Raw genomic sequence first — 18,454 nt, 5'->3', positions numbered from 1 at the left:
GCTTCCCTGGTGGTGCAGTGGTGAACTGCCAAACAGGAGACACAGGTTCGATCCCTGAATGGAAGATTCCTTGGAGAAGGAAATGGCAACCCACTTAAGTATTCTTGCCTGGGAAATCCAATGGACAGAGGCGCCTGGCGGATTGCAGTCCATGGGGTCACCGCAAAGAGCTGGACACAAATTAATGACTAAAGAACACCAACAACAATATCTATGGATGAATATCTGTGATGAATCTTCAACTCTTTCATCTTAAATCTGGAACACTCACCTTTGTTCTGCTCCCTCATCCCCTCTGTGGTTTTTGGAAGTGGTATCACTTGTAATATCATCTAAATATTTCCCATAAGGGTATATTCCCTTTGAGTTTGTTTCTTTTCTGTGAAATACACCTTGGGTAATCTGAAAAACTACTCTGCCTTCCCAACCTGTTCTTTGCATTATATAGATGATATGGCTGAGAGGAGGATGCTTCCGAGGCCAGAGAGGGCAGAGTCATGTCTATCAGTGGTCCAGATATGAGGTATGGGTTCAATCCAAGGTTGCCACCTCATGGGGTTTTGCCTTTCTCTTTGACTTCCTGCCCCAGATTAAGGGTTCCTTGAATCTGGGCCATCCTTATTCACCTTGAAATTTGCTCAACACCTTGAACAGTAGCTCATCCAGAGAGGTATTTCTACTTTTTCTTGTACCCCATTCCTTCCCTGTATAGTTCAGATCTATATTTGATTTCTCTCTGTATAACATTTATTTGCTCCATCTTCTTGTTTCCTTTTTTAAAACTCTTGGTCAATGTAGAATCTTGACCCAAAGTTAGGAAGATACTATGAAAACTTTTTTCCCCTATTCCCTCCCAATAACCACCTCTTCCGGGAAATATTTAATAAAACTTGCAGGCTCTTCAAGCCATCATGGCAGCTCTGAGTTGATCCTTTCTTCACTTTTACGTCCCTGCGCCTTTTCATGCATTTCTCTCCATTCTCAGTGGGTGTTTGGAGATGAGGGCAGAGAAAATGGACTGTGTCATATTTAATCTGAGTGTCCCTCAAAACAGTGTTTTCCCCTTTCACACAAAAGTCCTTTAAATATATGGTGATACTTTTCTCACCCTCTAACTTGTCTCTTCTCTAGATGAAGCATCTACTTTCCTTCAATTGTTCCAATTGTGACAAGTTTCCTAATTCCACCATCTTGGCCATCTCCTCTGTATTTACTCTCCTATGACAACATCCCTCTTAAAATGTGATGCTCAGCCTATGACATATAGCTGATTGGAGAGTGTGATCTCTTTGGAAAACTATGATAGTCCTATTTGTATATAGCCACAAAGATGTTTTTGGTGGCAAACAGCAGCATAACCAAATCAGTGCTTAAAGAATGAGGAGATTATCTCATTTAAAAAGATTAGAGGGCTTCTCTGGTGATTCAGTAGTAAAGAATCCACTTGCCAATGCAAGAGACATGGGTTCAATCCCCTGGTTCAGGAAGATCCTACATGCCTTGGAGCAACTAAGCCCATTCACCTCAACTATTGAACCTGTGCACTAGAGCCCTGGAACCACAACTACTGAGCCCATGTGCCTCAAGTACTAAAGTCAGAGCACCCTAGAGTCCCTGTTCTGCAATGAGTGAAGCCACTGCAATGAGAAGCCGGCACACAACAACTAGAGAGAAGCCCCTGCAAACTGCAACTGGAGAAAAGCCCGTGTAGCAACAAAGACCCAGCACAACCAAAAATAAATGAATAAATAAAATTCAGTTCAGTTCAGTCACTCAGTCGTGTCCGACTCTTTGCGGACCCATGAATCGCAGCAGGCCAGGCCTCCCTGTCCATCACCAACTCCCGGAGTTCACCCAGACTCGTGTCCATTGAGTCCATGATGCCATCCAGCCATCTCATCCTCTGTCGTCCCCTTCTCTTCCTGCCCCCAATCCCTCCCAGCATCAGAGTCTTCTCCAATGAGTCAACTCTTCGCATGAGGTGGCCAAAGTACTGGAGTTTCAGCTTCAGCATCATTCCTTCCAAAGAAATCCCAGGGCTGATCTCCTTCAGAATGGACTGGTTGGATCTCCTTGCAGTCCAAGGGACTCTCAAGAGTCTTCTCCAACACCACAGTTCAAAAGCATCAATTCTTCAGCGCTCAGCTTTCTTCACAGTCCAACTCTCACATCCATACATGACTACTGGAAAAACCATAGCCCTGACTAAACGGACCTTTGCTGGCAAAGTAATGTCTTTGCTTTTGAATATGCTATCTAGGTTGGTCATAACTTTTCTTCCAAGGTGTAAGCGTCTTTTAATTTCATGGCTGTAGTCACCATTATATATATATAAATTAGAGGACTGACAATTCCAGAGGTGGTTAATTCAGCAGCTCCAACATTTTAGGGCCCTGAGTTGGCTATTCTATAATTTGCTGTCTTTCCCCCATGATGGCAATATGACTGGTAAAGCTTTAGTAATCATATTTGTGTGTGTGTGTGTGTGTGTGTGTGTGTGCATGCTTAGTTGTGCCCAGATCTTTGCAACCCTATGGACTGTAGCCCACTAGGCTCCTCTGTCCATGGGATTTCCCAGGCAAGAATACTGGAGTGGGTTGCCCTTTCCTCCTTTAGGAGTCATACATTTATATCCAAACAATTCAGCAAGAAGGAAGAGGAGGGGCATTCATGTGCTTTCCTTTTTTATTTTTTTAGACCTAGGGGAAAATTTTTTTCCAGAACCATGCCAGCAGAATTTGCTTATGATTTGTTGGGCAGAAACTGGGTCATAGGGTCACCCTGCTCTACAAAGGAAATGGAAAGTGCATGGCTGGCTGTTTCAGCCAGAAAATGGCAATCGACAGTGTCTGCCACATAGATGGAAGCTCCTGGTAGCAGGATGGCAGAGAGGTGATTGGCCTGAGTCAGAAATCTTGACAATGAGCAAAGTTCTCGTGGACAGGGTCATAAAATTATATGCCTAGAGGAGCTGACAAATAACACGGATATGTTAAGTGGGCCCAGGTAAAGACTAAAGGGGACTAGGGAGTACATACTCAGGTCAGAGGGAAAACAGCACTCCTACTGCTCTTGCCCACCCTTTGCAGAGATCCAATACCTAAATCATTATAGAACAATCAGAAGAATTTTATTTAAAGATACTAAACACTCCAGATGAGTAGTCCAGGCCATCTTCCCAAATTGACATTCAGGGATCTTTTGACAAAACAACTGACCCGATCATCCTAAACAGAAGCCTCAATAAATACAGCTCTATCCATGAGAATTTACACCTTTAAGACATCTCCCATGGAAGCTATGTTGTGTTTATGATATGAATTTGGCTCAACTCCACATTTATTTATTACCTAAACACACAATGGACCTTCAATGTTCTTTAGTTATTTTGTTTAGTGATTAGTGAAAGCACCTCTCTTAAAAGTTGTTGAGGGAAGGCTGTAAGTCATTCCAGTGGTAGTACATTAATTTTGGTCCAGAGAATAAATCACTGCTTCTCAGCCTCATTGTCCCTTGATCTTGCCATTCCACTTGTATTTATATCAAGCATGGGGATGATTTAAGTGTAAGGAGAGAAAAACCTCAATTAACTTTACCTATGAAATTTACTTCATATCAGTCAGTTCAGTCACTCAGTCATGTCCAACTCTTTGAGACCCCATGGACTGCGGTACATCAGGCTTCCCTGTCCATAACCAACTCCCAGAACTTGCTCAAACTCATGTCCATCAAGTCAGTGATGCCATCCAACCATCTCATTCTCTGTCGTCTCCATCTCTTCCTGTACTCAATCTTTTGCAACATCAGGGTCTTTCCTAATGAGTCAGTTCTTCACATGAGGTAGCCAAATTATTGGAGTTTCAGGTCCAGCATCAGTCCTTCCAATCATTATTCAGGACTGATTTCCTCTAGGATTTGATCTTCTTGCAGTCCAAGGGACTCTCTAGAGTCTTCTCTAGCACCACAGTTCAAAAGCATCAGTTCTTTGACACTCTGCTTTCTTTATGGTCCAGCTCTCACATCCATTCATGACTACTGGAAAAACCATAGCTTTTGATTATACAGGCCTTTGTTGGCAAAGTAATGTCTCTGCTTTTTAATATGCTGTCTACTTCATATATGATCCATTAAAAGTGGTGTATCAGTCAAGGTTCTGTCAGAGAAACAGGACCAGTATGATATGGAAGTGTTGTGAAGGAAGAAATTTTCCTCCACCATTCTAGGTTCTCCTGGCTCGTCTATGAAATTGACATAAGACAAATTAAGAGAAGAAATAAAGCACAGTTTGAGAACATGTATACATGGTAAAGAACCAGGCACACTGAGTAACCCACCAAAATGGCTGAAACTTTCACCTTGAATACGACCTTCTAAAGACAAAAGAAGGTGTTGGAGGAAGTTGTGTGGGACTCCAAAAGGGAGGAAGACAATTCACATGGAAGTGGAAAAGAAAATGTTTGGTAAGTAAATACTTGCTGGGCCATGTAGACACAATGGAACACAGAGTGGACCCTGATCTCTAGGCCTGGTCCCCTCTCACTATATACACACACACACAAATACATACCTAGTCCATATTCTTTGTAGGTGAATCTGGTGAAACCCATTCTGGGAACAGGTTCTCTATTTAAATATTTAAAGGGAAAAGTCAAGGTTTCTTCCTGAGTCTTTTGGGTCTTGACAATTTTCAGCTCAAAATAATCCAAAGACATTTTGGGGTGGCAAATTTTATATGTGTTATATATGAAGAGGGAAAGAGAGATATTTATTTCAAGGAATTTCTTACCTGATTGTGAGTCTTGCTTGGCAAGTATGAAATCTGTAGGGCAGGCTAATAGGAAGAGCAGGCTGGAATTCTTGGGCATGAAGCTGCAGTCCAGATTGCACCCTCTTCAAGGAAACCTCAGTTCTGCTGTTCAAACCTTTTTTAAAAAGTAATTAATTTATTTTAATTGGAGGATAATTACAGAACTGTTACGATTTTTGCCATACATCAACATTAATTGGCCACAGGTATACATGTGTACCCCTCACCCTGAACTCTCTCCCACCTCCCTCCCCACCCTACCCCTCTGGGTTGTCCCAGAGCACTGGCTTTGGGTGCCTTGCTTCATGCATCGATCTTGCTCTGGTCATAATTTATTGAATCTGGTACATCCACATTGGCTAGGATAATCTCCTTTACTTAAAATGAATGGATGGGATTTCCCTGGCAGTACAGTGGTTAACACTCCACTATTCAAATGTAGGCGACAGGGTTCAGTTGCTGGTCTGGGAACTAAGATCTCACAGGCCATTTGGTATGGCCCAAAGAAAAAAGCATTTTAATGAATTGATTGTAAAAAAATAAAATTAGCTGATTAGAGAATCAATCACATCTATAAAATACCTTCTCAGCAACACCTAGATTCAAGTTTGAATAACTGAGAACTACAGACTAGTCGATTGACACATAAAACCAACCATCAAGAGGGGAATCATTAATCATCAATGACTCAGGCCTCTTTCTATAAGGATGTAAATGAAGTTTCTTCTAAAATGAGGTTCCTTCTAAATGGATGTATCCTGCATCCATTTAGCAGTTTGAAGTTAAGTCAGGCAAATAGGTATATATATACATATGCATATTTAGATATGTGATACATATGATAATAATTTTCTGATCTCAGTGTACATGACTGGGTGTTTACTCCATTCTGGCCATTCTTGGCTTTGGAACTTAGGTTGGTGAGAGGACGCAGTGAACAGATGACGTTTGGTGAACATTTTACACAATCACATGTGACCCAACAAGAGAATATATAAAGTGGGACATACCAGGTTTCTCTTATTGAAAACTAAATCAGAACATGTATCAAAATCATCTACATGATACTCAGGAAGATGGACAAGTCCTGTCCCTTCCTCAGAATCAATCAAGGCCACTTTTGTGCGTGCAGAGAAGGCACTGGCGCCCCACTCCAGTACTCTTGCCTGGAAAATCCTATGGACGGAGGAGCCTGGTGGGCTGCAGTCCATGGGGTCGCTAAGAGTTGGGCACGACTGAGCGACTTCACTTTCACTTTTCATTTTCATGCGTTGGAGAAGGAAATGGCAACCCACTCCAGTGTTCTTGCCTGGAGAATCCCAGGGACGGGGGAGCCTGGTGGGCTGCTGTCTCTGGGGTCGCACAGAGTCAGACACGACTGAAGCGACTTAGAAGCAGCAGCAGCAGCACTTTTGTGTGACTTAATTTTATTTTCTTATTTTACTCTTTTTTCATTGTGAATCAATGTTAAAATGGACTAGAGCTCTAAATAAGAACTTTTTTGAAAAAATTATTTATGTCTGTGACTGTACTGGGTCGGTGTCTGGAAGAGCTTCAATCCTACTCTTACCTGCCATTGTACTCTATTTTGCCAAGAATGAGCATTTGTAGTAAAACATTCAGACCCACCTGGAAAGTTATATGCAGTTCAGAGAGCTCTGTCTAAAAAATTAGACCGTTTTTATAGCACATCAAGTTTAAAATGCCAATTAATTCTAGTTTTGATCAATCCCTCATAACGAGCATTGTATAAATTTCCTGTACCAGTCCTTACATTAGAGGTAGTAAGAGTTCACAGGTAAAGAATACTGGCATTTAAATAGATGATGTACTGGACTAGGGCTTCCCTGATGGCTCAGTGGGTAAAGAACCCATCTGCAATGCGGAAGACACAGGAGATGTGGGTTCGATTCCTGGATCAGGACAATTCCCTAGAGGAATGCATGACAACTCACTCCAGTATTCTTGCCTGGATAATCTCATGGACAGAGGAGCCTGGTGGGCTACAGTCCAAAGGGTCACAAAGAGTCACACAGGACTGAGTGACTAAGTACGCATGCCCATAGTGGACTTGGGTACAGATGGTAAATCAACAATGGGGCTTCAGCTGCCAAAATAAAGGACAAGTTTTACAGGACAGTAAGGTTCTGTTGAACTGATACCATATATCTGCCCATGTATGACTTTCTCTAAGTAAAAATCAGTTAGGCATAAAAGTAGAAGAAAAAGAAAAAGGGAAGAAGCAGGAGAAGAAAGAGAAGAAGGAAAGACATCAGACCAGTTTTCTCAGATTGCACGAGAGAGAGAACAGTCCTTATACTGACGAGCAAGTCCATAGTTCTCAAAATGTGGTCCCTGGAACAGAGAAATCTGCATCATCTGAGAATTTATTACAGATGCAAATTCTTGGCCTTATCATTGGTCAACAGAATGAGGAAGTCTGGAGCTTGGGCACTGTAATTTGTCTTTTAACCAGCTCTCCAGGTGATGGTCTCAAAGGAAAGAATTGAAGAAACGGGTTCTTCTAAAACTCCCAGAGAAACTGTTTCTTTTGAAGAGACTCTTATACTTTTAGATCTTGGCCTGAGATCCTATGTGCTAGAAATCTATAAAATTGTATTGTTCTTAGTCCTTTTGACCCCGAGGAATAATTTTTAATGAATGTGTATTTTTGAGAGATTTAAAAACTTTTTAACAAGTCCCATTGCTCCCTTGCCCCCGGTGGTAATCAACCCAACCCTGCCTCCTGAATCGAGTCCAGTAGTTTCTCCATGCACCCATTGTTGTATACGTAATGTTTGGGCAGTGGCTAGGAAACTAAGTTTCCAGGAAAGGGATCTTCAAGAAGATGCAAGACATGAGGGCTCTTTCCCATTCTGGGCTGAAGGAAGGTGAGAGACCAGGGTTTTCTCACCTGTAAATAGAGCAGCTGTTAAGAAGAATCCAGACACACTTGCTGGAGAGTGTGGAGAAAAAGCAAAATATTTAGACTTGATGATGGTAAGGTTAAAGTGTGAGGAAAGCTTCAGAAAATGATGCAGGGGAAATGGGGTGTTGAAAACAGATTTTCCAACGAGCATGTGCAAAACCAGGCTTTTAACGACAAAGTGGAAACTATGTCCTGTGATTTAGAGGGACGATATTGAGAGCAAAGGATAGGAAAATACACCACAGAATTCTCCACATGGTCACACTGAACAGGAAAGATTGCATAATTACCTACTTATTCATTAGGATAGCAACTTTTTTTTGAGCAACTGGTGAATCAGAGTTGCTGTTACAGGTGCTGGGGTTACTAAGTTACTGAACTTGCAATCTAGTCAAGAGGGACAACGGAAAAAAATATGATGAGACTAAAATGACCTCTGATGAATGATACATTGCAGAAAGCAGGTGAGGGTTGGGGAGCAAGACAAGGCAGGGGAGTGAGAAGGCCACTTAGCTCTCACCTGTCACCCTTATCTCTCACCTTCTGTGTCCTTCTTTGCCTTTGTTCCCAGCCTCTTCCCTCCCCCTCCACTTTTCCCTTCCCCTTCCTTCTTCTTAATATCCCCTCTTCATTCTTTTGACAATACCCTGGTGGCTCAGATGGTAAAGAATCTGCCTGCAAAGCAGGAGACCTGGGTTCAAAATATCTCCTGGAAAAGGGAATGGCAACTCGCTCTAGTATTCTTTATTCCTTTGTCTATACTGTTTCTCTTATTTTGACATCTTCCTTCCTCATCTATCTTTGTATTCAGTAACAGAAATTCTTGGAGCTTTTAAAAGAGCCCTTCCATTCCCCTTCATACAAAATCTATCACCTATTTCTTAATCCAGAAAATCTCTCTCCACCTTCTCATGTCTCAGCACACAAACTATGTATATCCTGTTAACTCACCCAGTAAGGGACCACCAACACCAGTGATGACGGGACATTCCCTATAATTGTTTACCCACCCAGCAGTCAATGCCACATGCTTTTGAGTATTGACTATAAGCAAGCATGAGCACTGCAGTGCACAGGTTAATTGTGAATCAAGGCACATGTCTGTATGGCACATTATGGTTGAATCAGGAGGAAAAACCTAGAAATACAAAAAGTTCATTAATTTTTAGATGTAATAACTTTTGCATGAGAAATGACTGGTACAAAAATGTATTAGAGACTGTAAGAAGGCAGGAGGTTTTTAGTGGGAGACTACACATAGATGGGGAAACAGTGGAAACAGTGTCAGACTTTTTTTTTTTTTTTGGCTCCGAAATCACTGCAGATGGTGACTGCAGCCATGAAATTGAAAGATGCTTACTCCTTGGGAGGAAAGTTATGACCAACCTAGATAGCATATTCAAAAGCAGAGACATTACTTTGCCAACAAAGGTCCATCTAGTCAAGGCTATGGTTTTTCCAGTAGTCATGTATGGATGTGAGAGTTGGACTGTGAAGAAGGCTGAGCACCGAAGAATTGATGCTTTTGAACTGTGGTGTTGGAGAAGACTCTTGAGAGTCCCTTGGACTGCAAGGAGATCCAACCAGTCCAATCTAAAGGAGATCAGCCCTGGGATTTCTTTGGAAGGAATGATGCTGAAGCTGAAACTCCAGTACTTTGGCCACCTGATGCAAAGAGTTGACTCATTGGAAAAGACTCTGATGCTGGGAGGGATTGGGGGCAAGAAGAGAAGGGGACGACAGAGGATGAGATGGCTGGATGGCATCACCAACTCGATGGACGTGAGTCTGAGTGAACTCCGGGAGTTGGTAATGGACAGAGAGGCCTGGCGTGCTGCAATTCATGGGGTCACAAAGAGTCAGACACAACTGAGTGACTGAACTAAACTGACATAGAGGAGAGTGATTACTATTTATTATTTCAGACACTATTCTAGGACCCTTATATGCTATCTTATTGAATCCCCTAGACATTGTATAGAGACAACACTTTTATTTCTACCTTACAGATGTGGAAACTGAGACAAAGGGCTTGAATAACTTATTGTAGGTCACATCTCAAGGATAAGAAACTCTGTAATTTGACGACATGTCTGCTGGACTTCAAGTGTCTTCCTATCACTATATTACACTGAATTTTTAAAAGCAGGTTGTATATGTCATGAATGGCTTTAAGATACCTCAAGAATATATATTCAAGTACCAACTGGTACACATTCCAGGGCCAAGGCCGTTTAGTCAGCATCGGGAGTTATGGTATTCACATAAGTGTCCATCATCTAAATTTGGACACTCAGTTTGAGCCTCTGAGCACTAATTCATTGCTGTCTGTGTTTTCTTTAGGTGTATGGAGAAGACACCATGGCATCAGGGAACCACACGTGGGTGCCAGAATTTGTCTTCCTGGGGCTCTCCCAGACTCAGGAGCTCCAGCTCTTCTTGTTTCTGCTGTTCCTGTTTGTTTATATCACCACTCTCATGGGAAACCTCCTCATCATGGTCACAGTGAGCTCTGACTCCAGGCTCCACACACCCATGTATTTTCTGCTGCGAAACCTGGCCATCATAGACCTCTGTTTCTCCTCAGTCACTGCCCCGAAGATGCTGGCGGACTTCTTCTCTGAGAAGAAGAGCATCTCCTACCAGGGCTGCATGGCCCAGATATTTTTCTTCCACTTTCTGGGAGGTGCCATGGTCTTCTTCCTCTCAGTGATGGCCTATGACCGCCTTGTTGCCATCTCCCGGCCCCTCCACTATGTCACCATCATGAACACTCAGCTCTGTGTGGGGTTAGTGGTGGCAAGCTGGGTGGGAGGCTTCATCCATTCCATTTCCCAACTGGCCCTGATGCTCCCACTGCCTTTCTGTGGCTCCAACATCCTAGATAACTTCTACTGTGATGTTCCACAAGTGCTGAGACTTGCCTGCACTGACACCTCCCTCCTGGAGTTCCTTATCATTTCCAACAGTGGGGTGCTGGTCCTCATCTGGTTCCTCCTCCTCCTGGTCTCCTACTCAGCCATCCCGGTGATGCTGAGGTCCCACTCAGGGCAGGCGAGGAGGAAAGCAGCTTCCACCTGCACCACCCACATTATCGTGGTGTCTATGGTCTTTGTCCCAAGAATTTACCTCTATGCTCGGCCCTTCACCTCCTTCTCCATGGACAAGGCTGTGTCCATCAGCCAAACTGTCATGACCCCCATGCTCAACCCCATGATCTACACCCTGAGGAACCAGGAGATGCAGGCAGCAGTGAAGAGATTAGGGAGGCATCCTCTGGCTTGTAAAAGTGAATGACAGCGGGTTCCTCACTTCTCTTGACCTTGTTTTCTTTGTAGAGTGGGCATAGAGAGCTACTGTATCTCCCCTGTCCATAACTTGTGTTTTTGTTGTATGGATTATCATAGAAGTGAATGCATAGTGAACCGAAGCAACTTACTCAGAGTTTTTAGCAAAATTGATAATATCCTTACTTTTTATTTTGATGTTGATTTGAATACTCCTGTGACAAGAAGATGTGTTGTCATGGAAGCATTCTGGAAAGTCATACCTTCTTTTCTGCCATCTTGGTGGACAGTTTCCTCTTAGCATTCCTCCAGAAAAGCAGTTCTTTTTTCTGTACCTGACCTCTTTTTCACAGGACCCCTTTTTGAGTGAGTCTAGATTGTTGGAAACTGCACAGGATCCAGAATCTTAAGCCTGAAATTGGAGACTTTAACCAACACTTACCAAATGGATGACCTCGAATGAGACACCTGGCCTCTCTTGAACTCATAACTTCTTCCTCAACAAACTTGCTAAAATTAATATGTGACCCCAAACCTTCCAGTAACAGAATCAGAAATTGTGACAAAACATTGAGTGATCCATATAACTGTATTTTTTATTTTCAAATTGGAAATTATTATGAGTATTCAGATATTTTTACTGTATATTTTAATATAATATAATAATTATTACAAGTAAAATATCATGTGTAAAACTCATTGGAAAAGACCCTGATGCTCAGAAAGACTGACGGTAAAGGAGAAGAGGGCAGCAGAAGATGAGATGGTTAGATAGCATCATCGACTCAATGGTCATGAGTTTAAGCAAACTCAGGGAGAGAGTGAAGGACAGGTGAGCCTGGAGTGCTGCAATCCATGAGGTCACAAGGAGTCAGACTAGACTTAGTAACTGAACAACAACAACAAATGTATATACATTATAATATACAACATTATCAATATATTGTATAAACAGTCATGTATACAGTAGTCCATTCAAGAATCACACGGTTCCAGTAACTTCCCTATAGGTGCTCTCTACCACATCACTTCTTCCCAAATGAAAGCACTTTCTTGAATTTTGTGCTTATCATTCCATCATTTATAAAAATAATCTCACTACACCTTTACATAATCAACATATTGTTTTATTTTGCTTTATTGAGCTTTATACAAATATTAGACTGTATATAATATTCTGAGGTTTGCTTTTTTCACTCCACATTATGTTTCTAAATGCCACGTTACTCTGTTTGGCTGTAGTTTTAATTTTGCTGTGTAATAATCCTTTGTGAGAATAAGCTTAGTGGGATTGTTTCAGTTTTTCTGTTGCAAACAGTGCTCTTTTGAATTTTCTTCTACTTGTCTCCAGTTGTTATGTTGAGGAACTATGAGTCATCATATATTTTAAAGTGGAATTGCTGAGCCAAGAGACCTTCAAAGATTTACCTTTACAAAATCATGCCAAATTCTTTCCCAAAGTTGTTAATGCATTGCATTTCATCAGCACTGTTGAAGTATTCCTATTGATTCATATCCTCCTAATATTTGCTATAGTCAGATTTCTTTATTTTTGCTAATTTAGTGGGCAAAAAAATGAAACTTCACTGTAGTCTTAATGTGCATTTCTCTAACATTTCCTTCCATCCTTTTTATTGTATGCAGGTTTCTCATGAATGCATTTTGTTCCCTTTCCTCTGACTTTTTCTACTTAGTATATGAGTACTTAGGTAATTTAGTGGTTGATCTATTATCAACTACAGTACTTTCTTCCACTTTGTGATTTGCCTTCTCTATTTTTTGTGTTAGTTTTCATGTAGTCAGTTTTATTTTAGTGTTAGTTCATGTTGAAATTTTATTTTTTTAATTGCTTTTTATCCAGAGGACAATACGATATGATATTCTGCTATGTAGTTCTTCTGCTTTAAAAAATGTTTAAAAGCATTTTTAACTTTTTGAAAAATCTCACAGAAAATTTGGAAGTAGAGCATAACATACTTTTTCCCTGAAAGTTTGAGGGTAAGTTACAATCTTGATGCCCACTACTCCTTAACATTTGTGTGCATTTTCTGCAAAAAGACATTTCCACCAATACTGCTGTACAGTCAGGTGTGGCATTTTTGTAACGTTACCAGGAATATTACAGAAGCCATGCTCTGCTGCTATTGCAGCCTATGAGGCATAAGAGATTTTGCTATGTCCTGTTGCTAATGTCTCATCACTTTGATTACTAAGAGGTGTTCATTAGGCTTATCACTAAAGTTATTCATTTTCCCTTGGAAGTTAGTAAATATTTTGTGGGAAAGTACTTTGAGACTATGTGAATATCTAGTTTCTTACCAAACTTCCAATTTATTCATTTATTTATTTATACCTGTGTGAAATTAATTTTCCTTCTTTGTTCATTAAGTTATAATTTATTATTATCATGACTTATTTTGATGCTCCACTTACCCCAGAATTGGCCAGTCAGAGTCTGTAAGCTGGCTTCTGTGTTCTTTTTATTGTTTGAGCACTTTTTTTCTTACTGGCCCAGTGAAATGCCCCATGCTTATCTTATGCTTTCTCTGCTCCAGCTCTGGAATCACCTATTTCAGTAAACAGTCCTGCTTCCTTTGAGGAGAATGGTACTAAAAGGCAAAGCTGAGTGCTGGGTGTACTTATATATAACAGTCCCATTCAATTTTTGTGTATCTATCATCTGTCTATCTATCTACCTCTATCATCCGTGTAACTAATGAAAATCATATATTCACACAGATACTTCCATTTCCAATGGAACATCATAGAATTCTATTTTTCTTTTTCTATACTTATAATTCCTTTCTCTGGTGAGGAACCTGGCTCCCATTATTCTTTATAGATATAAAGTTATTATATATTTATATTATTCTTTTTCAATTCAGTTCAGTTGCTCAGTTGTGTCCGACTCTCTGCAACCCCATGAAATGCAGTACACCAGGCCTCCCTGTCCATCACCAACTCCCGGAGTCTACCCAAACTCATGTCCTTTGAGTTGGTGATGCCATCTAACCATCTCATCTTCTGTTGTCCCCTTCTCCTCTTGCCTTCAATCTTTCCCAACATCAAGGTCTTTTCAAATGAGTCAGTTCTTCGCATCAGGTGGCCAAAATATTGGAGCTTCAGCTTCAGCATCAGTCCTTCCAATGAACATTCAGGACTGATCTCCTTTAGGATGGACTGTTTGGATCTCCTTGCAGTCCAAGGGACTCTCAAGAGTCTTCTCCAACACCACAGTTCAAAAGCATCGATTCTTCTGTGCTCATCTTTCTTTATAGTCCAACTCTCACATCCGTACATGACTACTGGAAAAACCATAGTCTTGACTAGACGGACCTTTGTGGACAAAATAATGTCTCTGATTTTTAAAAATATGCTGTTTAGGTTGGTCATAACTTTCCTTCCAAGGAGTAAGTGTCTTTTAATTTCATGGCTGCAATCACCATCTGCAGTGATTTTAGAGCCCCCCAAAATAAAGTCTGCCACTGTTTCCACTGTTTCCCCATCTATTTGCCATGAAGTGATGGGACCGGATGCCAGGATCTTTGTTTTCTGAATGTTGAGCTTTAAGCCAACTTTTTCACTTTCTGCTTTCAGTTTCATCAAGGGGATCTTTAGTTCTTCTTCACTTTCTGCCATAAGGGTGGTGTCATCTGCATATCTGAGGTTATTGATATTTCTCCCGGCAATCTTGATTCCAGCTTGTACATTCTCCCAGCAATCCTGATTCCAGCTTGTACTTCATCCAGCCCAGCGTTTCTCATTATGTACTCTGCATATAAGTTAAATAAGCAGGGTGACAATATACAGCCTTGACGTACTCCTTTTCCTATTTGGAGCCAGTCTGTTATTCCATGTCCAGTTCTAACTGTTGATTCTTGACCTGCATATAGATTTCTCAAGAGGCAGGTCAGGTGATCTGGTATTATTATATATATATATAATTATATATTATATATATTTCAAGTCACATAAAATTAATTATTTAATTCACCCTTTCTATGCAACAATCTCCCGTAGTAATTCTGTCTACATTTCCACTCTCTCTCCTGATACTTTCCTCACTGCACTTGGGCCTTGGTATCACACAGCAGTCAGCTCTCTGCTCAGATGCTTTCCTTACCTTACTCATGCTCCATCAGAACCTTCCAATGTGGAAACCCTCCTCACCCTGCTTGGGCTCTGACAGTTGACATCAGGCTGCTCCTCTGTATAGACACCTTTCTCATCCATTTGGAGATATGCTACCTAAACTGAGTCATCCCACTATAGGAACAGTCTTCTCGCCTTGAGTTAAACACCACAGTGGGTAGCTCCAAAAGGACACTCAGACTCTGACTACCCTTTCTGGGCCCCATCTTGAGGACACCCTAATTAATTATATTTTCAATCTACATTCAGAAGAAAATTCCTCAATGCTACTTTCCAACCCTCTATTAAAGTTTTCATTTCTGAAAACATGTTTTAATTCCCAAGAATTCTTTTTTGTTTTATAGTTTTTTCATACCTTATTTTTTCATGTCCTGGTTTTATGGATATTATATCTTCTTGCTTCTCTCAACAGATGTTAGCTATATAAACTTTTTTTTCTGTTTCTTATGTCATTTTGGTTTTGCTTCTCATTCATTTTCCAATTTATTTGGTTTTTTCCTTTTGTGTTAGTGACCTTCCTTAATCCCTGGTGATCCCTGGCTACCTACACTCAAGAGCAAGGCAGTACCTCTCTTTATGTTAAACTTTGTACCTCTCTTTATGTTAAAACTTTCAGACTTCATTTTAGGAGCTCAGGTGTATATCAGCTGTTTACTGGAAGTCGCCCAAATGCCAAAACATGGAGGTACATTTTTCTGGAGTTACCGTTTCTGCAAATAAAAATCCGGCTTTCCTGTCTTTTCACCTTGAGTTAAATACTCAAATTTAACTCAATTTGGGGAGAATGATGGGTCCCAGTACCTCTTTAGAGAGTAAATTCTTACCTGACCTTCTCTCATTTACATGCATTTGAGTACATGACCTCTGCTGTGAAGAGTTTTTCTGTATAAGACAGACTTTGCATCTCTGTCAACCTGCTGTTGCCTCTGGTCCATCATGTTCAGTCCATATTGCAGATGCTTTATAAGACGATAGTCTTGTTTTTGGGGTCTACTCAAAGCCATTCTTAGCCACTTCCTCTTTGTTTGTCCCCCAGCAAAATTGTGCACTTTTCTAAAACATTTAGAAGCAAGGCTTCCTGATGTGTGTATCCGATCCAGGATTGAAAATTTCAACAAAAAATGTATTAGGCAAGGAGCTACTGGAGAAGGTTTCTGCTCCATGATTACAGGCAAGATATGCAGAAGCAACTTCCCCCCAAACGTATCGTCACCTCCATCCCTTGAATGAGATGTATGAGGACACACACCATAATGAAGCATGGAGGCATCCTGGCTCATGAGGGAGAGGACAAGGGCACCACAGACTCACTGAACCAGTGTCCTGATATCACTGAGTCAGTGGGTCCCTGGGGGCTCACAGCCTTCCACTCCCGATTTTTCTTAATATTTTTAATCTTCCTCCTTCTTTCTTAGCCCGCACCTCCTGTCCCCTTTCTCCTCTACCTCTTCACTCTCCTCACATCTTTAACAACTTTGAGGTTGGGATGGGCTGAGTTGAGGACAGAGGAGAAGTTATAGGACTGTAACTACTCTGATTAAGTCTTTTATGAAACGAGATGTGGTATGAATAAACAGAGGAGCTATATACCGCTCTGTCCATCCTCTCAACTCTCCCCTCTCTCCTCCTCCCTGCTGCCACTGAGGCCCTACTAAGTAGGTCATTTTTCTGCGTAATGTCCTCCCCTGGTTCTCACCACCCTCAAGGTAAAACCTAAATGTATAGGCCTGGTCCCTTAGCACAATTCAGAGTGATCCCTGCCTTCTCTCCACCTAATGTCCCACCACTTCCTCTGTGCTCCAGCCTTGTCGAGGCTTTCAAGGGTCATGGAGGGTATGCTGTACCATTTCATCTCTGGTTTCTGTTCTTCCTGCCAGATATACACTTTCCCTCCTTTGTCTGCCTAACAGACTTGAACTTCACTTCTGTTTAAATATCATCTCCTCTCCAAAGACTTCCTTCTCTCCCAGTCATGGTTATTTGCTCAGTCTTATAACCTTTGAGCATTCTGCTAGTAGAGCTCTCTCCTCTCTGAAATGCATTTATTTTCCCCATCAGCAGCTGAGTTCCTTGAGAGGAGAATGTAGTCTTATTTTTGTATCCTCAGCATTGAGCATAGAGGTGGACTCAAGCTACCTTTTACTGCTCTCTTACTCTTAAAAAAGATAACCCTCAATTCTGTTAACAAATTGATCTAAAACAAATAGCCAAATACTTCTCCAGCAAAGATGGGTTCATTTGGGACCAGCAGAGAATTGCAATTCAGGGTCTGCACACTTGGCGAGCCATGTGCAAGTCCTTCAGGGCAAGAGAAGAAGAATGCATTTATAAAGAGGGGAAAGGAGAGTGGGAGACTGCAGTAACAAAGCGTCCATGGCTCTTCACAGACTGAGTACTTGCCAGTCTTTTCATTGGAAGTAGGGAAGTCTTTCTTCTTCTTTTTGGTTTTGGAGGTTGTCGTAGGGTGTGAGAACTCCTCCCTCTGTTCTCCTGATTCTACTTAATTGATGTTTTGGTTTATTAATTTTTTAAAGCATTTATTGAACTTTCACAATGGGCCAAGCAACTCAAAACAATAATACACTGGAATCATTTCTCTAAAGCAGACAAATTCCATACAGTCCCACACTGAGGAATCAACTTGGAGGCTGAGATGTGGCTTAGTAGATACTTTATTATCTTATGTGTCTTGAGAAAAGAAATATATAGACAGAGGAAACAATGGCTTTTTTAAAAATAAAAGTATTTGTTTTTTAAAAGAATGATAGTTGCTTTACAGAATTTTGTTGTTTTCTGTCACTGCTCAACATGAATCAGTCATAGGTATACATACACCCTCTCCCTTTTGAAGCTCCCTCCCATCTCCTTCCCCATCCCACCCGTCTAGGTTGACATAGAGCATACAGCAAATTCCCATTGGCTATCTATTTTACACATGGTAATGTAAATTTCCATGTTACTCTCATCATACATATCACCCTCTCACCCTCTCCTCCCCTCTCCCACGACCATAGGTCTATACTCTTTGTCTGTTTCTCCATTGATGACCTGCAAATAAATTCTTCATTACCATTTTTATAGATTCTGTATATATGTGTTGGAATACGATATTTATCTTTCTCTATCTGACTTACTTCACTCTGGATAATAGGCTCTAGGTTCATCCACCTCATTAGAACTGACTTAAATGCATTCCTTTTTATGGCTGAGTAATATTCCACTGTGTATATGTACCACTTCTTTATCTATTCATCTGTCAATGGACATCTAGGTTGCTTT

The 18,454-nt window shown here is 41.1% G+C and overlaps 1 protein-coding gene across 1 annotated transcript; it reads left to right on the top strand.

Moving 5' to 3' along the window:
- Window positions 1-10,097: 10,097 nt before the first annotated feature.
- LOC120866475 (olfactory receptor 4D2-like) lies at window positions 10,098-11,033 on the top strand. The gene has a single exon (XM_040244241.1). It carries the CDS (start codon window positions 10,098-10,100, stop codon window positions 11,031-11,033), a length of 936 nt encoding a protein of 311 aa, XP_040100175.1.
- Window positions 11,034-18,454: the final 7,421 nt, after the last annotated feature.

This window comes from Oryx dammah, unplaced genomic scaffold, assembly GCF_014754425.2.
Source record: "Oryx dammah isolate SB20612 unplaced genomic scaffold, SCBI_Odam_1.1 HiC_scaffold_8, whole genome shotgun sequence".
NCBI classification, from domain to species: Eukaryota; Metazoa; Chordata; class Mammalia; order Artiodactyla; family Bovidae; genus Oryx; species Oryx dammah.
The sequence above is the reverse complement of the archived record's forward strand: the minus strand, read 5'-3'. Positions and strand labels throughout refer to the sequence as shown.